This window comes from Oncorhynchus mykiss, chromosome 9 (assembly GCF_057628025.1).
Source record: "Oncorhynchus mykiss isolate SJ-2025 chromosome 9, ASM5762802v1, whole genome shotgun sequence".
NCBI classification, from domain to species: Eukaryota; Metazoa; Chordata; class Actinopteri; order Salmoniformes; family Salmonidae; genus Oncorhynchus; species Oncorhynchus mykiss.
In genome coordinates this window covers 3,285,444-3,308,928 of record NC_143030.1, presented here as the reverse complement: position 1 = coordinate 3,308,928, position 23,485 = coordinate 3,285,444, and the positions used below count along the sequence as shown (strand labels likewise).

At 43.4% G+C, this 23,485-nt stretch overlaps 1 protein-coding gene across 5 annotated transcripts in view; it reads right to left on the bottom strand.

The window, feature by feature from the left end:
* Nucleotides 1-23,485, bottom strand: part of atp1b2a (ATPase Na+/K+ transporting subunit beta 2a) — a 110,431-nt gene that overhangs the window by 18,492 nt on the left and 68,454 nt on the right. For all 5 annotated transcript variants that reach the window (XR_016483002.1, XR_016483001.1, XR_016483003.1 and 2 more), the window contains exon 4: nucleotides 1,683-1,762. Coding sequence is in view for 2 of the 5 variants with exons in the window: in XM_036986989.2 (XP_036842884.1) it covers nucleotides 1,683-1,762 (80 nt within the window). In the remaining 3 variants the exon portion in view is untranslated. The remainder of the gene's footprint in view (nucleotides 1-1,682; nucleotides 1,763-23,485) is intronic.

Genomic DNA, 23,485 nt, shown 5'->3' with positions numbered 1-23,485 from the left:
TGGGGTAGGTTAACCCTAACCAATATGCTGTGTTTAGTGTGAATGGGGTAGGTTAACCCTAACCAATATGCTGTGTTTACTGTGAATGGGGTAGGTTAACCCTAACCCTAACCAATATGCTGTGTTTACTGTGAATGGGGTAGGTTAACCCTTACCAATATGCTGTGTTTACTGTGAATGGGGTAGGTTAACCCTAACCAATATGCTGTGTTTACTGTGAATGGGGTAGGTTAACCCTAACCAATATGCTGTGTTTACTGTGAATGGGGTAGGTTAACCCTAACCAATATGCTGTGTTTACTGTGAATGGGTTAGGTTAACCCTAACCAATATGGTGTGTTTACTGTGAATGGGGTAGGTTAACCCTAACCAATATGCTGTGTTTACTGTGAATGGGGTAGGTTAACCTTAACCCTAACCAATATGCTGTGTTTACTGTGAATGGGGTAGGTTAACCCTTACCAATATGCTGTGTTTACTGTGAATGGGGTAGGTTAACCCTAACCAATATGCTGTGTTTACTGTGAATGGGGTAGGTTAACCCTAACCAATATGCTGTGTTTACTGTGAATGGGGTAGGTTAACCCTAACCAATATGCTGTGTTTACTGTGAATGGGGTAGATTAACCCTAACCAATATGATGTGTTTACTGTGAATGGGGTAGATTAACCCTAACCAATATGCTGTGTTTACTGTGAATGGGGTAGGTTAACCCTAACCAATATGCTGTGTTTACTGTGAATGGGGTAGGTTAACCCTAACCAATATGCTGTGTTTACTGTGAATGGGGTAGGTTAACCCTAACCCTAACCAATATGCTGTGTTTACTGTGAATGGGGTAGGTTAACCCTTACCAATATGCTGTGTTTACTGTGAATGGGGTAGGTTAACCCTAACCAATATGCTGTGTTTACTGTGAATGGGGTAGGTTAACCCTAACCAATATGCTGTGTTTACTGTGAATGGGGTAGGTTAACCCTAACCCTAACCAATATGCTGTGTTTACTGTGAATGGGGTAGGTTAACCCTTACCAATATGCTGTGTTTACTGTGAATGGGGTAGGTTAACCCTAACCAATATGCTGTGTTTACTGTGAATGGGGTAGGTTAACCCTAACCAATATGCTGTGTTTACTGTGAATGGGGTAGATTAACCCTAACCAATATGCTGTGTTTACTGTGAATGGGGTAGGTTAACCCTAACCAATATGCTGTGTTTACTGTGAATGGGGTAGAGGTAGGTTAACCCTAACCAATATGCTGTGTTTACTGTGAATGGGGTAGGTTAACCCTAACCAATATGGTGTGTTTACTGTGAATGGGGTAGGTTAACCCTAACCAATATTCTGTGTTTACTGTGAATGGGGTAGGTTAACCCCAACCCTAACCAATATACTGTGTTTACTGTGAATGGGGTAGGTTAACTCTAACCCGTATGCTGTGTTTACTGTGAACGCAGTCTACACGAACTCAGGAATTTCAATTTCAATCACACTATAACGCAGATCTTCTGCGATACGGTTTGTATCGAGCGCTGTCCCTAGGTAGTTGTTAAATGTTGTCGCTGGACAGGAAGATTCAAACAAAGACTACACAAAGAGCAACTGTTGTCATCTATAGTTTAACCGAAGGAACTTGGTTCAGGTATGAGGTTAGGGGTCAGAGGTTAGATGTTCCTCACCTCTCCACTGTCCTCCTGGATGAAGTAATTATCAGGGGGGCACTCATCATTGTTCTGGACCTGCAGGGAGTTGTTGTAGGCTACACACACACACACACACACACACACACACACACACACACACACACACACACACACACACACACACACACTTTGTTAGTCATACCATCTTATATTATAGCCTGGTAAAGGGCTTTAAAACACACACACACACACACACCAGTGTTTTCCATTAGTGTTGGCTAATCAGCCGGTTACAGACTCATTTTCAGCAGGTTAATTTTTCCACTTCATATTCCCTACACTACTTCTCATTTAAAAGTTTTAATTAAATTAATTTGCCTTTATGGTAGAGTGGCCAAATAGAAGCCACTCAGTAATAGACACATGACAGCCCGCTTGGAGCCAAAAGGCACCTAAAGGACAAAATGTTCTGGTCTGATGAAACCAGTTGTCAATGTGTTGAGGTAATCTGAAGAGATTTCACCCCATGCTTCCTGAAGCACCTCCCACAAGTTGGATTGGCTTGATGGGCACTTCTTACGTACCATACGGCCAAACTGCTCCACAACAGCTCAATAGGGTTGAGATCCGGTGACTGTGCTGGCCACTCCATTGTAGACAGAATACCAGCTGACTGCTTCTTCCCTAAATAGTTCTTGCATAGTTTGGAGCTGTGCTTTGGGTCATTGTCCTGTTGTAGGAGGAAATTGGCTCATAATTAAGCGGCGTCCACAGGGTATGGCATGGCGTTGCAAAATGGAGTGATAGCCTTCCTTCTTCAAGATCCCTTTTACCCTGAACAAATCTCCCACTTTACCATCCCCAAAGCACCCCCAGACCATCACATTGCCTCCACCATGCTTGACAGATGGCGTCAAGCACTCCTCCAGCATCTTTTCATTTTTTCTGCGTCTCACAAATGTTCTTGTTTGTGATCCAAACCCCTCAAACTTAGATTCGTCTGTCCATAACACTTCTATACATTCTTCCTCTGTCCAGTGTCTGTGTTCTTTTGTACATCTTAATCTTTTTTATTGGCCAGTCTGAGATATGGCTTTTTCATTGCAACTCGGCCTAGAAGGCCAGCATCCCGGAGTCGCCTCTTCACTGTTGACGTTGAGACTGGTGTTTTGCGGGTACTATTTAATGAAGCTGCCAGTTGAGGACTTGTGAGGCGTCTGTTTCTCAAACTAGACACTCTAATGTACTTGTCCTCTTGCTCAGTTGTGCACCGGGGCCTCCCACTCCTTTTTCTATTCTGGTTAGAGCCCGTTTGCGCTGTTCTGTGAAGGGAGTTGTACACAGAGTTGTACGAGATCTTCAGTTTCTTGGAAATTTCTTGCATGGAATATCCATCATTTCTCAGAACCAGAATAGACTGACGAGTTTCAGAAGAAAGGTCTTTGTTTCTTGCCAGTTTGAGCCTGTAATCGAACCCACAAATGCTGATGCTCCAGATACTCAACTAGTCTGAAGAAGGTCAGTTTTATTGCTTCTTTAATCAGAACAGTTTTCAGCTGTGCTAACATAATTTCAAAAGGGTTTTCTAATGATCAATTAGCCTTTTAAAATGTTAAACTTGGATTAGCTAACACAACGTGCCATTGGAACACAGGAGTGATGGTTGCTGATAATGGGCCTCTGCACGCCTATGTAGATATTCCATTAAAAATCAGCCATTTCCAGCAACAAAAGTAATTTACAACATTAACAATGTCTACACTGTATATCTGATCAATTTGATGTTATTTTAATGGACCAAAAAAAAGTAGCTTTTCATTCAAAAACAAGGAAATTTCTTAGTGACCCCGAACTTTTGAATGGCAGTGTATGTTTTGACAATGACAATTTACAATCTAAGGTAACGCCAAGTAATTCAGGACCAGTTTATTACTGGCCACCCATTCCAAAACAGACTGCAACTCTTTGTTAAGGGTTTCAGTGACTTCATTAGCTGTGGTTGCTGATGCGTGTAGGGTTGAATCATCAGCATACATGGACACACATGCTTTGTTTAATGCCAGTGGCAGGTCATTGGTAAAAAATAGAAAAGAGTAGAGGGCCCAGGGAGCTGCCCTGCGGTACACCACACTTTACATGTTTGACATTTGAGAAGCTTCCATTAAAGAAAACTCTTTGAGTTCTATTAGATAAATAGCTCGGAAAACACGATATGGCAGAGGTTGAAAGGCCATAACACAAGTTTTCTCAACAACAGGTTATGGTCAATAATATCAAAGGCTGTACTGAAATCTAACAGTACAGCTCCCACAATCTTCTTATTATCAGTTTATTTTAACCAATCATCAGTCATTTGTGTCAATGCAGTACATGTTGAGGGCCCTTCTCTATAAGCATGCTGAAAGTCTGTTAATTTTTTACAGAGAAATAGCATTGTATTTGGTCAAACATTTCCAACAGTTTACTAAGAGCTGGCAGCAAGCTTATATATAGGTCTGCTGTTAGAACCAGTAAAGGCCGCTTTACCACTCTTGGGTAGAAGAATGACTTTGGCTTCCCTCCAGGCCTGAGGACAAAAACCTTCCTCTTGGCTCAGATTAAAGATATGACAGATAGAAGTGGCTATAGAGTCAGCTACCATCCTCAGTAGCTTTCAATCAATGCCAGGAAGTTTGTCATTTTCCACCTCTCCCACACTAATGGACTGTTATTTAGACACTGACTGTTACCACTTGGTGGTAACTATAGCAACACTCCAAAAGAAAAGGCTTTAGATGTGCCAAGTGAACATGCAACCACAACACTTCAATAACACTTAAGATCTTCTCTAAGCATTACAGGGAATATGGCTCTGAATATATACAACACCTCCCCTATAAACATTACAGGGATATGACTCTGAATATATACAACACCTCCCCTATAAACATTACAGGGATATGGCTCTGACTATATACAACACCTCCCCTATAAACATTACAGGGATATGGCTCTGACTATATACAACACCTCCCCTATAAACATTACAGGGATATGACTCTGAATATATACAACACCTCCCCTATAAACATTACAGGGATATGGCTCTGAATATATACAGCATCACCTCCCCTATAAGCATTACAGGGATATGGTTCTGAATATATACACAACACCTCCCCTATAAACATTACAGGGATATGACTCTGAATATATACAGCAACACTTCCCCCATAAACATTACAGGGATATGGCTCTGAATATACAGCAACACCTCCCCTATAAACATTACAGGGATATGGCTCTGAATATATACAACACCTCCCCTATAAACATTACAGGGATATGGCTCTGAATATATACAACAACACCTCCCCTATAGAGGTGTGATTATATACAGCAACACCTCCCCTATAAACATTACAGGGATATGGCTCTGAATATATAGAGTAACTCCTCCCCTATAAACATTACAGGGATATGGCTCTGAATATACAGCAACACCTCCCCTATAAACATTACAGGGATATGGCTCTGAATATATACAACACCTCCCCTATAAACATTACAGGGATATGGCTCTGAATATATACAACAACACCTCCCCTATAGAGGTGTGATTATATACAGCAACACCTCCCCTATAAACATTACAGGGATATGGCTCTGAATATATAGAGTAACTCCTCCCCTATAAACATTACAGAGATATGACTCTGAATATACAGCAACAACTCCCCCATAAGCATTCCCGTCTCTTCTATAGATGTTATATCCTTGTATTACTACTGCTGTATCTTCAAATTAATAATCTAAGTGAGTCTCACAACGCGATGAACAGGAAAACACAGTCTGCTGATAGTCCCACCTCCTGATACAGATTGTGTACGCTGTGGATGGTTGCGGTCTAATTTCTTTACAGGGAGGAGGGAGAGATTTATCATAAAACATGAACAGAAGGCATCAGTGATCCAACAACTTCCTGAAGAGGCAACAAGGCTTCCCCCGTCTGTGTGTGCGGTGCGCACGTCTAACCTTTGTGTAGCCCTTAGCGATGATGCTAATAAAAAGCATAATGGTACAGTGGATGAAAAGGGTTTCCCCAAAAAATTCTTAATGAAATGTTAACTACAAAGTCACCTAAGGTTAACTGTCAGAATGATATGATGATTATTTACATGAATCCAGAGGGTATTTGTTTTTCTAACTCTAACATCACGTGTTGCTTGGTGATCACTCCAAACTTACACAGCTAAATAACAGCCTCTTGCTTGGTGATCACTACAAAAACACAGCTAAATAACAGCCTCTTGCTAGGTGATCACAGCTAAACAACAGCTTGTTGCTAGGTGATCACAGCTAAACAACAGCCTGTTGCTAGGTGATCACAGCTAAACAACAGCCTCTTGCTTGGCGATCACTACAAAAACACTGCTAAACAACAGCCTGTTGCTAGGTGATCACAGCTAAACAACAGCCTCTTGCTAGGTGATCACAGCTAAACAACAGCCTGTTGCTAGGTGATCACAGCTAAACATCAGCATGTTGCTAGGTGATCACAGCTAAACAACAGCCTGTTGCTAGGTGATCACAGCTAAACACCAGCCCCTTGCTTGGTGATCACTACAAAAACAATGCAAAACAAAAGCCTGTTGCTAGGTGATCACAGCTAAACAACAGCCTCTTGCTTGGTGATCACTACAAAAACACAGCTAAACAACAGCCTCTTGCTTGGTGATCACAGTTAAACAACAGTCTGTTGCTAGGTGATCACAGCTCAAACACAGCCTGTTGCTAGGTTATCAAAGCTAAACAACAGCCTCTTGCTAGGTGATAGCAGGTAAACAACAGCCTGTTGCTAGGTGATCACAGCTAAACATCAGCATGTTGCTGGGTGATCACAGCTAAAAAAGAGTGTGTTTTTAGGTGATCACCACTAAACATCAGCCCCTTGCTTGGTGATCACTACAAAAACACTGTGAAACAACAGCCTGTTGCTAGGTGATCACAGCTAAACAACAGCCTCTTGCTTGGTGATCACTACAAAAACACAACTAAACAACAGTATTTTGCTTGGTGATCACTACAAAAACACAGCTAAACAACAGCCTCCTGCTAGGTGATCACAGCTAAACAACAGCCTGTTGCTAGGTGATCACAGCTAAATAAATAAAAAAAGCCTCTAGCTTGGTGATCACAGCTAAACGACAGTCCGTTGCTTGGTGATCACTACAAAAACACAGTTAAACAACAGCCTGTTGCTAGGTGATCACAGCTAAACAACAACTTCTTGCTTGGTGATCACAACAAAAACACAACTAAACAACAGCCTCTTGCTTGGTGATCACAGTTAAACAACAGTCTGTTGCTAGGTGATCACAGCTAAACATCAGCATGTTGCTAGGTGATCACAGCTAAACACCAGCCCCTTGCATTGGTGATCACAACAAAAACACAACTAAACAACAGCATTTTGCTTGGTGATCACTACAAAAACACAGCTAAACAACAGCCTCTTGCTAGGTGATCACAGCTAAACAACAGCTTGTTGCTAGGTGATCAAAGCTAAACAATGGCCTGTTGCTTGGTGATCACAGCTAAACGACATCCTCTCTCTTGATGATCACTACAAAAACAGCTAAACAACAGCCTCTTGCTAGGTGATCACAGCTAAACAACAGTCTGTTGCTAGGTGATCACAGCTCAACCACAGCCTCTTGCTAGGTGATCACAGCTAAACAACTGTCTCTTGCTAGGTGATCAAAGCTAAACAATGGCCTGTTGCTTGGTGATCACAGCTAAACAACAATCTGTTGATAGGTGATCACAGCTAAACAACAGCCTCTTGCTAGGTGATCACAGCTAAACAACAGCTTGTTGCTAGGTGATCACAGCTAAACAACAGCCTGTTGCTAGGTGATCACAGCTAAACAACAGCCTCTTGCTTGGTGATCACTACAAAAACACTGCTAAACAACAGCCTGTTGCTAGGTGATCACAGCTAAACAACAGCCTCTTGCTAGGTGATCACAGCTAAACAACAGCCTGTTGCTAGGTGATCACAGCTAAACATCAGCATGTTGCTAGGTGATCACAGCTAAACAACAGCCTGTTGCTAGGTGATCACAGCTAAACACCAGCCCCTTGCTTGGTGATCACTACAAAAACAATGCAAAACAAAAGCCTGTTGCTAGGTGATCACAGCTAAACAACAGCCTCTTGCTTGGTGATCACTACAAAAACACAGCTAAACAACAGCCTCTTGCTTGGTGATCACAGTTAAACAACAGTCTGTTGCTAGGTGATCACAGCTCAAACACAGCCTGTTGCTAGGTTATCAAAGCTAAACAACAGCCTCTTGCTAGGTGATAGCAGGTAAACAACAGCCTGTTGCTAGGTGATCACAGCTAAACATCAGCATGTTGCTGGGTGATCACAGCTAAAAAAGAGTGTGTTTTTAGGTGATCACCACTAAACATCAGCCCCTTGCTTGGTGATCACTACAAAAACACTGTGAAACAACAGCCTGTTGCTAGGTGATCACAGCTAAACAACAGCCTCTTGCTTGGTGATCACTACAAAAACACAACTAAACAACAGTATTTTGCTTGGTGATCACTACAAAAACACAGCTAAACAACAGCCTCCTGCTAGGTGATCACAGCTAAACAACAGCCTCTTGCTTGGTGATCGCAGCTAAACAACAGCCTGTTGCTAGGTGATCACAGCTAAATAAATAAAAAAGCCTCTAGCTTGGTGATCACAGCTAAACGACAGTCCGTTGCTTGGTGATCACTACAAAAACACAGTTAAACAACAGCCTGTTGCTAGGTGATCACTTTCAAAAAACTGCTAAACAACAGCCTGTTGCTAGGTGATCACAGCTAAACAACAACTTCTTGCTTGGTGATCACAACAAAAACACAGCTAAACAACAGCCTCTTGCTTGGTGATCACAGTTAAACAACAGTCTGTTGCTAGGTGATCACAGCTAAACATCAGCATGTTGCTAGGTGATCACAGCTAAACACCAGCCCCTTGCTTGGTGATCACTACAAAAACACTGCGAAACAACAGCCTGTTGATAGGTGATCACAGCTAAACAACAGCCTCTTGCATTGGTGATCACAACAAAAACACAACTAAACAACAGCATTTTGCTTGGTGATCACTACAAAAACACAGCTAAACAACAGCCTCTTGCTAGGTGATCACAGCTAAACAACAGCTTGTTGCTAGGTGATCAAAGCTAAACAATGGCCTGTTGCTTGGTGATCACAGCTAAACGACATCCTCTCTCTTGATGATCACTACAAAAACAGCTAAACAACAGCCTCTTGCTAGGTGATCACAGCTAAACAACAGTCTGTTGCTAGGTGATCACAGCTCAACCACAGCCTCTTGCTAGGTGATCACAGCTAAACAACTGTCTCTTGCTAGGTGATCAAAGCTAAACAATGGCCTGTTGCTTGGTGATCACAGCTAAACAACAGCCTCTTGCTAGGTGATCACAGCTAAACAACAGCCTCTTGCTAGGTGTTCACAGCTAAACAACAGCCTCTTGCTTGGCGATAACAGCTAAACCACAGCCTCTTGCTAGGTGATCAAAGCTAAAGAACAGCCTCTTGCTAGGTGATCAAAGCTAAACAATGGCCTGTTGCTTGGTGATCACAGCTAAACAACAGTGTGTTGCTAGGTGATCACAGCTAAACAACAGCTTCTTGCTAGGTGTTCACAGCTAAACAACAGCCTCTTGCTTGGTGATAACAGCTAAACCACAGCCTCTTGCTAGGTGATCAAAGCTAAAGAACAGCCTCTTGCTAGGTGATCACAGCTAAACAACAGCCTCTTGCTAGGAATCACAGCTAAACAACAGCCTGTTGCTAAGTGATCACAGCGAAACAACAGCATGTTGCTAGATGATCACAGCTAAACAACAACCTCTTGCTTAGTGATCACTACAAAAACACAGCTAAATAACACCATCTTGCTAGGTGATCACAGCTAAACAACAGCCTGTTGCTAGGTGATCACAGCAAAACACCAGCCTGTTGCTAGGTGATCACAGCTAAACAACAGCCTCTTGCTTGGTGATCACTACAAAAACAGTGCTAAACAACAGCCTGTCTCTAGGTGATCACAGCTAAACAACAGCATGTTGCTTGGTGATCACAGCTAAACAACAGCCTGTTGCTAGGTGATCACATCTAAACACCAGCCCCTTGCTTGGTGATCACTACAAAAACACTGCGAAACAACAGCCTGTTGCTAGGTGATCACAGCTAAATAACAGCCTCTTGCTTGGTGATCACAACAAAAACACAACTAAACAACAGCATTTTGCTTGGTGATCACTACAAAAACACAGCTAAACAACAGCCTCTTGCTAGGTGATCACAGCTAAACAACAGCTTGTTGCTAGGTGATCACGGCTAAACAACAGCCTGTTGTTAGATGATCACAGCTAAACAACAACCTCTTGCTTAGTGATCACTACAAAAACACAGCTAAATAACAGCCTCTTGCTAGGTGATCACAGCTAAGAAACAGCCTGTTGCTAGGTGATCACAGCTAAACAACAGCCTGTTGCTAGGTGATCACAGCAAAACAACAGCCTCTTGCTTGGTGATCACTACAAAAACAGTGCTAAACAACAGCCTGTCTCTAGGTGATCACAGCAAAAAAACAGCATGTTGCTAGGTGATCACAGCTAAACAACAGCCTGTTGCTAGGTGATCACAGCTAAACACCAGCCCCTTGCTTGGTGATCACTACAAAAACACTGCGAAACAACAGCCTGTTGCTTGGTGATCACAGCTAAACAACAGCCTCTTGCTTGGTGATCACAACAAAAACACAACTAAACAACAGCATTTTGCTTGGTGATCACTACAAAAACACAGCTAAACAACAGCCTCTTGCTAGGTGATCACAGCTAAACAACAGCTTGTTGCTAGGTGATCACGGCTAAACAACAGCCTGTTGCTAGATGATCAGAGCTAAACAACAACCTCTTGCTTAGTGATCACTACAAAAACACAGCTAAATAACAGCCTCTTGCTAGGTGATCACAGCTAAGAAACAGCCTGTTGCTAGGTGATCACAGCTAAACAACAGCCTGTTGCTAGGTGATCACAGCAAAACAACAGCCTCTTGCTTGGTGATCACTACAAAAACACTGCTAAACAACAGTCTCTTGCTAGGTGATCACAGCTAAACAACAGCCTCTTGCTTGGTGATCACTACAAAAACACAGCTAAACAACAGCATGTTGCTAGGTGATCCCTACAAAAACACAGCTAAATAATAGCCCCTTGCTAGGTGATCACAGCTAAACAACAGCCTGTTGCTAGGTGATCACAGCTCAACCACAGCCTCTTGCTAGGTGATCACAGCTAAACAACAGCCTCTTGCTTGGTGATCATTACAAAAACACTGCTAAACAACAGTCTCTTGCTAGGTGATCACAGCTAAACAACAGCCTCTTGCTTGGTGATCACTACAAAAACACAGCTAAACAACAGCTTCTTGCATGGTGATCACTAAAAAAAAAGTGCTAAACAACAGCCTGTTGCTAGGTGATCACAGCTAAACAACAGCTTGTTGCTAGGTGATCAAAACTAAACAATGGCCTGTTGCTTGGTGATCACAGCTAAACGACATCCTCTCTCTTGATGATCACTACAAAAACAGCTAAACAACAGCCTCTTGCTAGGTGATCACAGCTAAACAACAGTCTGTTGCTAGGTTATCACAGCTCAACCACAGCCTCTTGCTAGGTGATCACAGCTAAACAACTGTCTCTTGCTAGGTGATCAAAGCTAAACACTGGCCTTTTGCTTGGTGATCACAGCTAAACAACAGTCTGTTGCTAGGTGATCACAGCTAAACAACAGCCTCTTGCTAGGTGTTCACAGCTAAAGAAAACAGCCTCTTGCTTGGTGATAACAGCTAAACCACAGCCTCTTGCTAGGTGATCAAAGCTAAAGAACAGCCTCTTGCTAGGTGATCACAGCTAAACAACAGACTCTTGCTAGGAATCACAGCTAAACAACAGCCTGTTGCTAGGTGATCACAGCTAAACAACAGCCTTTTGCTAGATGATCACAGCTAAACAACAACCTCTTGCTTAGTGATCACTACAAAAACACAGCTAAATAACAGCCTCTTGCTAGGTGATCACAGCTAAGAAACAGCCTGTTGCTAGGTGATCACAGCTAAACAACAGCCTGTTGCTAGGTGATCACAGCAAAACAACAGCCTATTGCTTGGTGATCACTACAAAAACACAGCTAAACAACAGCATGTTGCTAGGTGATCACTACAAAAACACAGCTAAACAACAGCCTCTTGCTAGGTGATCAAAGCTAAACAATGGCATGTTGCTTGGTGATCACAGCTAAACAACAGTCTGTTGCTAGGTGATCACTACAAAAACACTGCTAAACAACAGCCTCTTGCTAGGTGATCAAAGCTAAACAATGGCATGTTGCTTGGTGATCACAGCTAAACAACAGTCTGTTGCTAGGTGATCACAGCTAAACAACAGCCTCTTGCTTGGTGATCTCTACAAAAACACTGCTAAACAACAGCCTCTTGCTAGGTGATCACAGCTAAACAACAGCCTCTTGCTAGGTGTTCACAGCTAAACAACAGCCTCTTGCTTGGTGATAACAGCTAAACCATAGCCTCTTGCTAGGTGATCAAAGCTAAAGAACAGCCTCTTTCTAGATGATCACAGCTAAACAACAGCCTCTTGCTAGGAATCACAGCTAAACAACAGCCTGTTGCTAGGTAATCACAGCTAAACAACAGCCTGTTGCTAGATGATCACAGCTAAACAACAACCTCTTGCTTAGTGATCACTACAAAAACATAGCTAAACAACAGCATGTTGCTAGGTGATCACAGCTAAGAAACAGTCTGTTGCTAGGTGATCGCAGCTAAACAACAGCCTCTTGCTTGGTGATCACTACAAAAACACAGCTAAATAACAGCCTCTTGCTAGGTGATCACAGCTAAGGAACAGCCTGTTGCTAGGTGATCACAGCTAAACAACAGCCTGTTGCTAGGTGATCACAACAAAACAACAGTCTCTTGCTTGGTGATCACTACAAAAACACTGCTAAACAACAGCCTGTTACTAGGTGATCACAGCTAAACAACAGCCTCTTGCTTGGTGATCACTACAAAAACAGTGCTAATCAACAGCCTGTTGCTAGGTGATCACAGCTAAACAACAGCATGTTGCTAGGTGATCACAGCTAAACAACAGCCTCTTGCTCGGTGATCAAAGCTAAACAATGGCATGTTGCTTGGTGATCACAGCTAAACAACAGTCTGTTGCTAGGTGATCACAGCTAAACAACAGCCTCTTGCTTGGTGATCTCTACAAAAACACTGCTAAACAACAGCCTCTTGCTAGGTGATCACAGCTAAACAACAGCCTCTTGCTAGGTGTTCACAGCTAAACAACAGCCTCTTGCTTGGTGATAACAGCTAAACCATAGCCTCTTGCTAGGTGATCAAAGCTAAAGAACAGCCTCTTTCTAGATGATCACAGCTAAACAACAGCCTCTTGCTAGGAATCACAGCTAAACAACAGCCTGTTGCTAGGTAATCACAGCTAAACAACAGCCTGTTGCTAGATGATCACAGCTAAACAACAACCTCTTGCTTAGTGATCACTACAAAAACATAGCTAAACAACAGCATGTTGCTAGGTGATCACAGCTAAGAAACAGTCTGTTGCTAGGTGATCGCAGCTAAACAACAGCCTCTTGCTTGGTGATCACTACAAAAACACAGCTAAATAACAGCCTCTTGCTAGGTGATCACAGCTAAGGAACAGCCTGTTGCTAGGTGATCACAGCTAAACAACAGCCTGTTGCTAGGTGATCACAACAAAACAACACTCTTGCTTGGTGATCACTACAAAAACACTGCTAAACAACAGCATGTTGCTAGGTGATCACTACAAAAACACAGCTAAATAAAAGCCTCTGGCTAGGTTATCACAGCTAAACAACAGCCTGTTGCTAGGTGATCACAGCTAAACAACAGCCTCTTGCTTGGTGATCACTACAAAAACAGTGCTAAACAACAGCCTGTTGCTAGGTGATCACAGCTAAACAACAGCATGTTGCTAGGTGATCACAGCTAAACACCAGCCCCTTGCTTGGTGATCACTACAAAACACTTCGAAACAACAGCCTGTTGCTAGGTGATCACAGCTAAACAACTGCCTCTTGCTTGGTGATCACAACAAAAACACAACTAAACAAAAGCATTTTGCTTGGTGATCACTACAAAAACACAGCTAAACAACAGCCTCTTGCTAGGTGATCACAGCTAAACAACAGCTTGTTGCTAGGTGATCACGGCTAAACAACAGCCTGTTGCTAGGTGACCACTTTTTAAAAAACTGCTAAACAACAGCCTGTTGCTAGGTGATCACAGCTAAACAACAGCCTCTTGCTAGGTGATCACAGCTAAACAACAGCCTGTTGCTTGGTGATCACTACAAAAACACTGCTAAACAACAGCCTCTTGCTAGGTGATCACAGCTAAGAAACAGCCTGTTGCTAGGTGATCACTACAAAAACACTGCTAAACAACAGCCTCTTGCTAGGTGATCACAGCTAAACAATGGCATGTTGCTTGGTGATCACAGCTAAACAACAATCTGTTGCTAGGTGTTCACAGCTAAACAACATCCTCTTTCTTGGTGATAACAGCTAAACCATGGCCTCTTGCGAGGTGATCAAAGCTAAAGAACAGCCTCTTTCTAGATGATCACAGCTAAACAACAGCCTCTTGCTAAGAATCACAGCTAAACAACAGCCTGTTGCTAGGTAATCACAGCTAAACAACAGCCTGTTGCTAGATGATCACAGCTAAACAACAACCTCTTGCTTAGTGATCACTACAAAAACATAGCTAAACAACAGCATGTTGCTAGGTGATCACAGCTAAACAACAGCCTCTTGCTTGGTGATCACTACAAAAACACAGCTAAATAACAGCCTCTTGCTAGGTGATCACAGCTAAGGAACAGCCTGTTGCTAGATGATCCCAGCTAAACAACAACCTCTTGCTTAGTGATCACTACAAAAACATAGCTAAACAACAGCCTGTTGCTAGGTAATCACAGCAAAACAACAGCCTCTTGCTTGGTGATCACTACAAAAACACTGCTAAACAACAGCCTGTTGCTAGGTGATCACAGCTAAACAACAGACTCTTGCTTGGTGATCACTACAAAAACACAGCTAAACAACAGCATGTTGCTAGGTGATCACTACAAAAACACAGCTAAATAAAAGCCTCTGGCTAGGTTATCACAGCTAAACAACAGCCTGTTGCTAGGTGATCACAGCTAAACAACAGCCTCTTGCTTGGTGATCACTACAAAAACAGTGCTAAACAACAGCCTGTTGCTAGGTGATCACAGCTAAACAACAGCATGTTGCTAGGTGATCACAGCTAAACACCAGCCCCTTGCTTGGTGATCACTACAAAACACTGCGAAACAACAGCCTGTTGCTAGGTGATCACAGCTAAACAACTGCCTCTTGCTTGGTGATCACAACAAAAACACAACTAAACAAAAGCATTTTGCTTGGTGATCACTACAAAAACACAGCTAAACAACAGCCTCTTGCTAGGTGATCACAGCTAAACAACAGCTTGTTGCTAGGTGATCACGGCTAAACAACAGCCTGTTGCTAGGTGACCACTTTTTAAAAAACTGCTAAACAACAGCCTGTTGCTAGGTGATCACAGCTAAACAACAGCCTCTTGCTAGGTGATCACAGCTAAACAACAGCCTGTTGCTTGGTGATCACTACAAAAACACTGCTAAACAACAGCCTCTTGCTAGGTGATCACAGCTAAGAAACAGCCTGTTGCTAGGTGATCACAGCTAAACAACAGCCTGTTGCTAGGTGATCACAGCAAAACAACAGCCTCTCGCTTGGTGATCACTAAAAAAACACTGCTAAACAACAGTCTCTTGCTAGGTGATCAAAGCTAAACAACAGCCTCTTGCTTTGTGATCACTACAAAAACACAGCTAAACAACAGCCTCTTGCTTGGTGATCACTACAAAAACAGTGCTAATCAACAGCCTGTTGCTAGGTGATCACAGCTAAACAACAGCATGTTGCTAGGTGATCACAGCTAAACAACAGCCTCTTGCTCGGTGATCACTACAAAAACACTGCTAAACAACAGCCTCTTGCTAGGTGATCACAGCTAAACAATGGCATGTTGCTTGGTGATCACAGCTAAACAACAATCTGTTGCTAGGTGTTCACAGCTAAACAACAGCCTCTTTCTTGGTGATAACAGCTAAACCATGGCCTCTTGCTAGGTGATCAAAGCTAAAGAACAGCCTCTTTCTAGATGATCACAGCTAAACAACAGCCTCTTGCTAAGAATCACAGCTAAACAACAGCCTGTTGCTAGGTAATCACAGCTAAACAACAGCCTGTTGCTAGATGATCACAGCTAAACAACAACCTCTTGCTTAGTGATCACTACAAAAACATAGCTAAACAACAGCATGTTGCTAGGTGATCACAGCTAAGAAACAGTCTGTTGCTAGGTGATCACAGCTAAACAACAGCCTCTTGCTTGGTGATCTCTACAAAAACACTGCTAAACAACAGCCTCTTGCTAGGTGATCACAGCTAAACAACAGCCTCTTGCTAGGTGTTCACAGCTAAACAACAGCCTCTTGCTTGGTGATAACAGCTAAACCATAGCCTCTTGCTAGGTGATCAAAGCTAAAGAACAGCCTCTTTCTAGATGATCACAGCTAAACAACAGCCTCTTGCTAGGAATCACAGCTAAACAACAGCCTGTTGCTAGGTAATCACAGCTAAACAACAGCCTGTTGCTAGATGATCACAGCTAAACAACAACCTCTTGCTTAGTGATCACTACAAAAACATAGCTAAACAACAGCATGTTGCTAGGTGATCACAGCTAAGAAACAGTCTGTTGCTAGGTGATCGCAGCTAAACAACAGCCTCTTGCTTGGTGATCACTACAAAAACACAGCTAAATAACAGCCTCTTGCTAGGTGATCACAGCTAAGGAACAGCCTGTTGCTAGGTGATCACAGCTAAACAACAGCCTGTTGCTAGGTGATCACAACAAAACAACACTCTTGCTTGGTGATCACTACAAAAACACTGCTAAACAACAGCATGTTGCTAGGTGATCACTACAAAAACACAGCTAAATAAAAGCCTCTGGCTAGGTTATCACAGCTAAACAACAACCTCTTGCTTAGTGATCACTACAAAAACATAGCTAAACAACAGCATGTTGCTAGGTGATCACAGCTAAGAAACAGTCTGTTGCTAGGTGATCGCAGCTAAACAACAGCCTCTTGCTTGGTGATCACTACAAAAACACAGCTAAATAACAGCCTCTTGCTAGGTGATCACAGCTAAGGAACAGCCTGTTGCTAGGTGATCACAGCTAAACAACAGCCTGTTGCTAGGTGATCACAACAAAACAACACTCTTGCTTGGTGATCACTACAAAAACACAGCTAAACAACAGCCTCTTGCTTGGTGATCACTACAAAAACAGTGCTAATCAACAGCCTGTTGCTAGGTGATCACAGCTAAACAACAGAATGTTGCTAGGTGATCACAGCTAAACAACAGCCTCTTGCTCGGTGATCACTACAAAAACACTGCTAAACAACAGCCTCTTATTAGGTGATCACAGCTAAACAATGGCATGTTGCTTGGTGATCACAGCTAAACAACAATCTGTTGCTAGGTGTTCACAGCTAAACAACAGCCTCTTTCTTGGTGATAACAGCTAAACCATGGCCTCTTGCTAGGTGATCAAAGCTAAAGAACAGCCTCTTTCTAGATGATCACAGCTAAACAACAGCCTCTTGCTAAGAATCACAGCTAAACAACAGCCTGTTGCTAGGTAATCACAGCTAAACAACAGCCTGTTGCTAGATGATCACAGCTAAACAACAACCTCTTGCTTAGTGATCACTACAAAAACATAGCTAAACAACAGCATGTTGCTAGGTGATCACAGCTAAGAAACAGTCTGTTGCTAGGTGATCACAGCTAAACAACAGCCTCTTGCTTGGTGATCACTACAAAAACACAGCTAAATAACAGCCTCTTGCTAGGTGATCACAGCTAAGGAACAGCCTGTTGCTAGATGATCCCAGCTAAACAACAACCTCTTGCTTAGTGATCACTACAAAAACATAGCTAAACAACAGCCTGTTGCTAGGTAATCACAGCAAAACAACAGCCTCTTGCTTGGTGATCACTACAAAAACACTGCTAAACAACAGGCTGTTGCTAGGTGATCACAGCTAAACAACAGACTCTTGCTTGGTGATCACTACAAAAACACAGCTAAACAACAGCATGTTGCTAGGTGATCACTACAAAAACACAGCTAAATAAAAGCCTCTGGCTAGGTTATCACAGCTAAACAACAGCCTGTTTCTAGGTGATCACAGCTAAACACCAGCCCCTTGCTTGGTGATCACTACAAAACAACAGCCTGTTGCTAGGTGATCACAGCTAAACAACAGCCTCTTGCTTGGTGATCACAACAAAAACACAACTAAACAACAGCATTTTGCTTGGTGATCACTACAAAAACACAGCTAAACAACAGCCTCTTGCTAGGTGATCACAGCTAAATAACAGCTTGTTGCTAGGTGATCACGGCTAAACAACAGCCTGTTGCTAGGTGACCACTTTTTAAAAAACTGCTAAACAACAGCCTGTTGCTAAGTGATCACAGCTAAACAACAGCCTCTTGCTTGGTGATCACTACAAAAACACAGCTAAACAACAGCCTCTTGCTAGGTGATTACAGCTAAACAACAACCTCTTGCTTAGTGATCACTACAAAAACACAGCTAAATAACAGCCTCTTGCTAGGTGATCACAGCTAAGAAACAGCATGTTGCTAGGTGATCACAGCTAAACAACAGCCTGTTGCTAGGTGATCACAGCAAAACAACAGCCTCTTGCTTGGTGATCACTATAAAAACACAGCTAAACAGCATGTTGCTAGGTGATCCCTACAAAAACACAGCTAAATAACAGCCTCTTGCTAGGTGATCACAGCTAAACAACAGCCTGTTGCTAGGTGATCACAGCAAAACAACAGCCTCTTGCTTGGTGATCACTACAAAAACACAGCTAAACAACAGCCTCCTGCTAGGTGATCACAGCTAAACAACAGCCTCTTGCTTGGTGATCGCAGCTAAACAACAGCCTGTTGCTAGGTGATCACAGCTAAATAAATACAAAAGCCTCTAGCTTGGTGATCACAGCTAAACGACAGCCCGTTGCTTGGTGATCACTACAAAAACACAGTTAAACAACAGCCTGTTGCTAGGTGATCACTTTAAAAAAAACTGCTAAACAACAGTCTGTTGCTAGGTGATCACAGCTAAACATCAGCATGTTGCTAGGTGATCACAGCTAAACAACAGCCTGTTGCTAGGTGATCACAGCTAAACACCAGCCCCTTGCTTGGTGATCACTACAAAAACACTGCGAAACAACAGCCTGTTGATAGGTGATCACAGCTAAACAACAGCCTCTTGCTTGGTGATCACAACAAAAACACAACTAAACAACAGCATTTTGCTTGGTGATCACTACAAAAACACAGCTAAACAACAGCCTCTTGCTAGGTGATCACAGCTAAACAACAGCTTGTTGCTAGGTTTTCAAAGCTAAACAATGGCCTGTTGCTTGGTGATCACAGCTAAACGACATCCTCTCTCTTGATGATCACTACAAAAACAGCTAAACAACAGCCTCTTGCTAGGTGATCACAGCTAAACAACAGCCTGTTGCTAGGTGATCACAGCTCAACCACAGCCTCTTGCTAGGTGATCACAGCTAAACAACTGTCTCTTGCTAGGTGATCAAAGCTAAACAATGGCCTGTTGCTTGGTGATCACAGCTAAACAACAGTCTGTTGCTAGGTGATCACAGCTAAACAACAGCCTCTTGCTAGGTGATCACAGCTAAACAACAGCCTCTTGCTAGGTGTTCACAGCTAAACAACAGCCTCTTGCTTGGCGATAACAGCTAAACCACAGCCTCTTGCTAGGTGATGAAAGCTAAAGAACAGCCTCTTGCTAGGTGATCACAGCTAAACAACAGCCTCTTGCTAGGAATCACAGCTAAACAACAGCCTGTTGCTAGGTGATCACAGCTAAACAACAGCCTGTTGCTAGATGATCACAGCTAAACAACAGCCTCTTGCTAGGTGTTCACAGCTAAACAACAGCCTCTTGCTAGGAATCACAGCTAAACAACAGCCTGTTGCTAAGTGATCACAGCTAAACAACAGCATGTTGCTAGATGATCACAGCTAAACAACAACCTCTTGCTTAGTGATCACTACAAAAACACAGCTAAATAACAGCATCTTGCTAGGTGATCACAGCTAAGAAACAGCCTGTTGCTAGGTGATCACAGCTAAACAACAGCATGTTGCTAGGTGATCACAGCAAAACACCAGCCTCTTGCTTTAAAAAAAAAATAAAATATTTCACCTTTATTTAACCAGGTAGGCTAGTTGAGAACAAGTTCTCATTTGCAACTGCGACCTGGCCAAGATAAGGCATAGCAGTGTGAACAGACAACACAGAGTTACACATGGAGTAAACAATTAACTAGTCAATAACACAGTAGAAAAAAGGGGAGTCTATATACATTGTGTGCAAAAGGCATGAGAAGGTAGGCGAATAATTACAATTATGCAGATTAACACTGGTGATAAATGATCAGATGGTTATGTACAGGTAGAGATATTGGTGTGCAAAAGAGCAGAAAAATAAATAAATAAACAAAAATAAAAACAGTATGGGGATGAGGTAGGTGAAAATGGCTGGGCTATTTACCAATAGACTATGTACAGCTGCAGCGATCGGTTAGCTGCTCAGATAGCAGATGTTTGAAGTTGGTGAGGGAGATAAAAGTCTCCAACTTCAGCGATTTTTGCAATTCGTTCCAGTCACAGGCAGCAGAGAACTGGAACGAAAGGCGGCCAAATGAGGTGTTGGCTTTAGGGATGATCAGTGAGATACACCTGCTGGAGCGCGTGCTACGGATGGGTGTTGCCATCGTAACCAGTGAACTGAGATAAGGCGGAGCTTTACCTAGCATGGACTTGTAGATGACCTTGAGCCAGTGGGTCTGGCGACGAATATGTAGCGAGGGCCAGCCGACTAGAGCATACAAGTCGCAGTGGTGGGTGGTATAAGGTGCTTTAGTGACAAAACGGATGGCACTGTGATAAACTGCATCCAGTTTGCTGAGTAGAGTGTTGGTAGCAATTTTGTAGATGACATCGCCGAAGTCGAGGATCGGTAGGATAGTCAGTTTTACTAGGGTAAGTTTGGCGGCGTGAGTGAAGGAGGCTTTGTTGCGGAATAGAAAGCCGACTCTTGATTTGATTTTAGATTGGAGATGTTTGATATGGGTCTGGAAGGAGAGTTTAGAGTCTAGCCAGACACCTAGGTACTTATAGATGTCCACATATTCAAGGTCGGAACCATCCAGGGTGGTGATGCTGGTCAGGCGTGCGGGTGCAGGCAGCGAACGGTTGAAAAGCATGCATTTGGTTTTACTAGCGTTTAAGAGCAGTTGGAGGCCACGGAGGGAGTGCTGTATGGCATTGAAGCTCGTTTGGAGGTTAGATAGCACAGTGTCCAAGGACGGGCCGGAAGTATATAGAATGGTGTCGTCTGCGTAGAGGTGGATCAGGGAATCGCCCGCAGCATGAGAAACATCATTGATATATACAGAGAAAAGAGTCGGCCCGAGAATTGAACCCTGTGGCACCCCCATAGAGACTGCCAGAGGACCGGACAGCATGCCCTCCGATTTGACACACTGAACTCTGTCTGCAAAGTAATTGGTGAACCAGGCAAGGCAGTCATCCGAAAAACCGAGGCTACTGAGTCTGCCGATAAGAATACGGTGATTGACAGAGTCGAAAGCCTTGGCAAGGTCTATGAAGACGGCTGCACAGTACTGTCTTTTATCGATCGCGGTTATGATATCGTTTAGTACCTTGAGCGTGGCTGAGGTGCACCCGTGACCGGCTCGGAAACCAGATTACACAGCGGAGAAGGTACGGTGGGATTCGAGATGGTCAGTGACCTGTTTGTTGACTTGGCTTTCGAAGACCTTAGATAGTCAGGGCAGGATGGATATAGGTCTGTAACAGTTTGGGTCCAGGGTGTCGCCCCCTTTGAAGAGGGGGATGACTGCGGCGGCTTTCCAATCCTTGGGGATCTCAGACGATATGAAAGAGAGGTTGAACAGGCTGGTAATAGGGGTTGCGACAATGGCGGCGGATAGTTTCAGGAATAGAGGGTCCAGATTGTCAAGCCCAGCTGATTTGTACGGGTCCAGGTTTTGCAGCTCTTTCAGAACATCTGCTATCTGGATTTGGGTAAAGGAGAACCTGGAGAGGCTTGGGCGAGTAGCTGCGGGGGGGGGGGGGGGGGGGGGGAGCTGTTGGCCGAGGTTGGAGTAGCCAGGCGGAAGGAATGGCCAGCCGTTGAGAAATGCTTGTTGAAGTTTTCGATAATCATGGATTTATCGGTGGTGACCGTGTTACCTAGCCTCAGTGCAGTGGGCAGCTGGGAGGAGGTGCTCTTGTTCTCCATGGACTTCACAGTGTCCCAGAACTTTTTGGAGTTGGAGCAACAGGATGCAAACTTCTGCCTGAAGAAGTTGGCTTTAGCTTTCCTGACTGACTGTGTGTATTGGTTCCTGACATCCCTGAACAGTTGCATATCGCGGGGACTATTCGATGTTATTGCAGTCCGCCACAGGATGTTTTTGTGCTGGTCGAGGGCAGTCAGGTCTGGAGTGAACCAGGGGCTATATCTGTTCTTAGTTCTGCATTTTTTGAACGGAGCATGCTTATCTAAAATGGTGAGGAAGTTACTTTTAAAGAAAGACCAGGCATCCTCAACTGAAGGATGAGGTCAATGTCCTTCCAGGATACCCGGGCCAGGTCGATTAGAAAGGCCTGCTCACAGAAGTGTTTTAGGGAGCGTTTGACAGCGATGAGGGGTGGTCGTTTGACTGCGGCTCCGTAGCGGATACAGGCAATGAGGCAGTGATCACTACAAAAACACTGCTAAACAACAGTCTCTTGCTAGGTGATCACTACAAAAACACAGCTAAACAACAGCATGTTGCTAGGTGATCACTAGAAAAACACTGCGAAACAACAGCCTGTTGCTAGGTGATCACAGCTAAACAACAGCCTGTTGCTAGGTGATCACAACTAAACAACAGCATTTTGCTTGGTGATCACTACAAAAACACAGCTAAACAACAGCCTCTTGCTAGGTGATCACAGCTAAACAACAGCTTGTTGCTAGGTGATCACGGCTAAACAACAGCCTGTTGCTAGATGATCACAGCTAAACAACAGCCTCTTGCTAGGTGATCACAGCTAAACAACAGCCTGTTGCTAGGTGATCACAGCTAAACAACAGCCTCTTGCTTGGTGATCACTACAAAAACAATGCTAAACAACAGCCTGTCTCTAGGTGATCACAGCTAAACAACAGCATGTTGCTAGGTGATCACAGCTAAACAACAGCCTGTTGCTAGGTGATCACGGCTAAACAACAGCCTGTTGCTAGATGGTCACAGCTAAACAACAACCTCTTGCTTAGTGATCACTACAAAAACACAGCTAAATAACAGCCTCTTGCTAGGTGATCACAGCTAAGAAACAGCCTGTTGCTAGGTGATCACAGCTAAACAACAGCCTGTTGCTAGGTGATCACAGCAAAACAACAG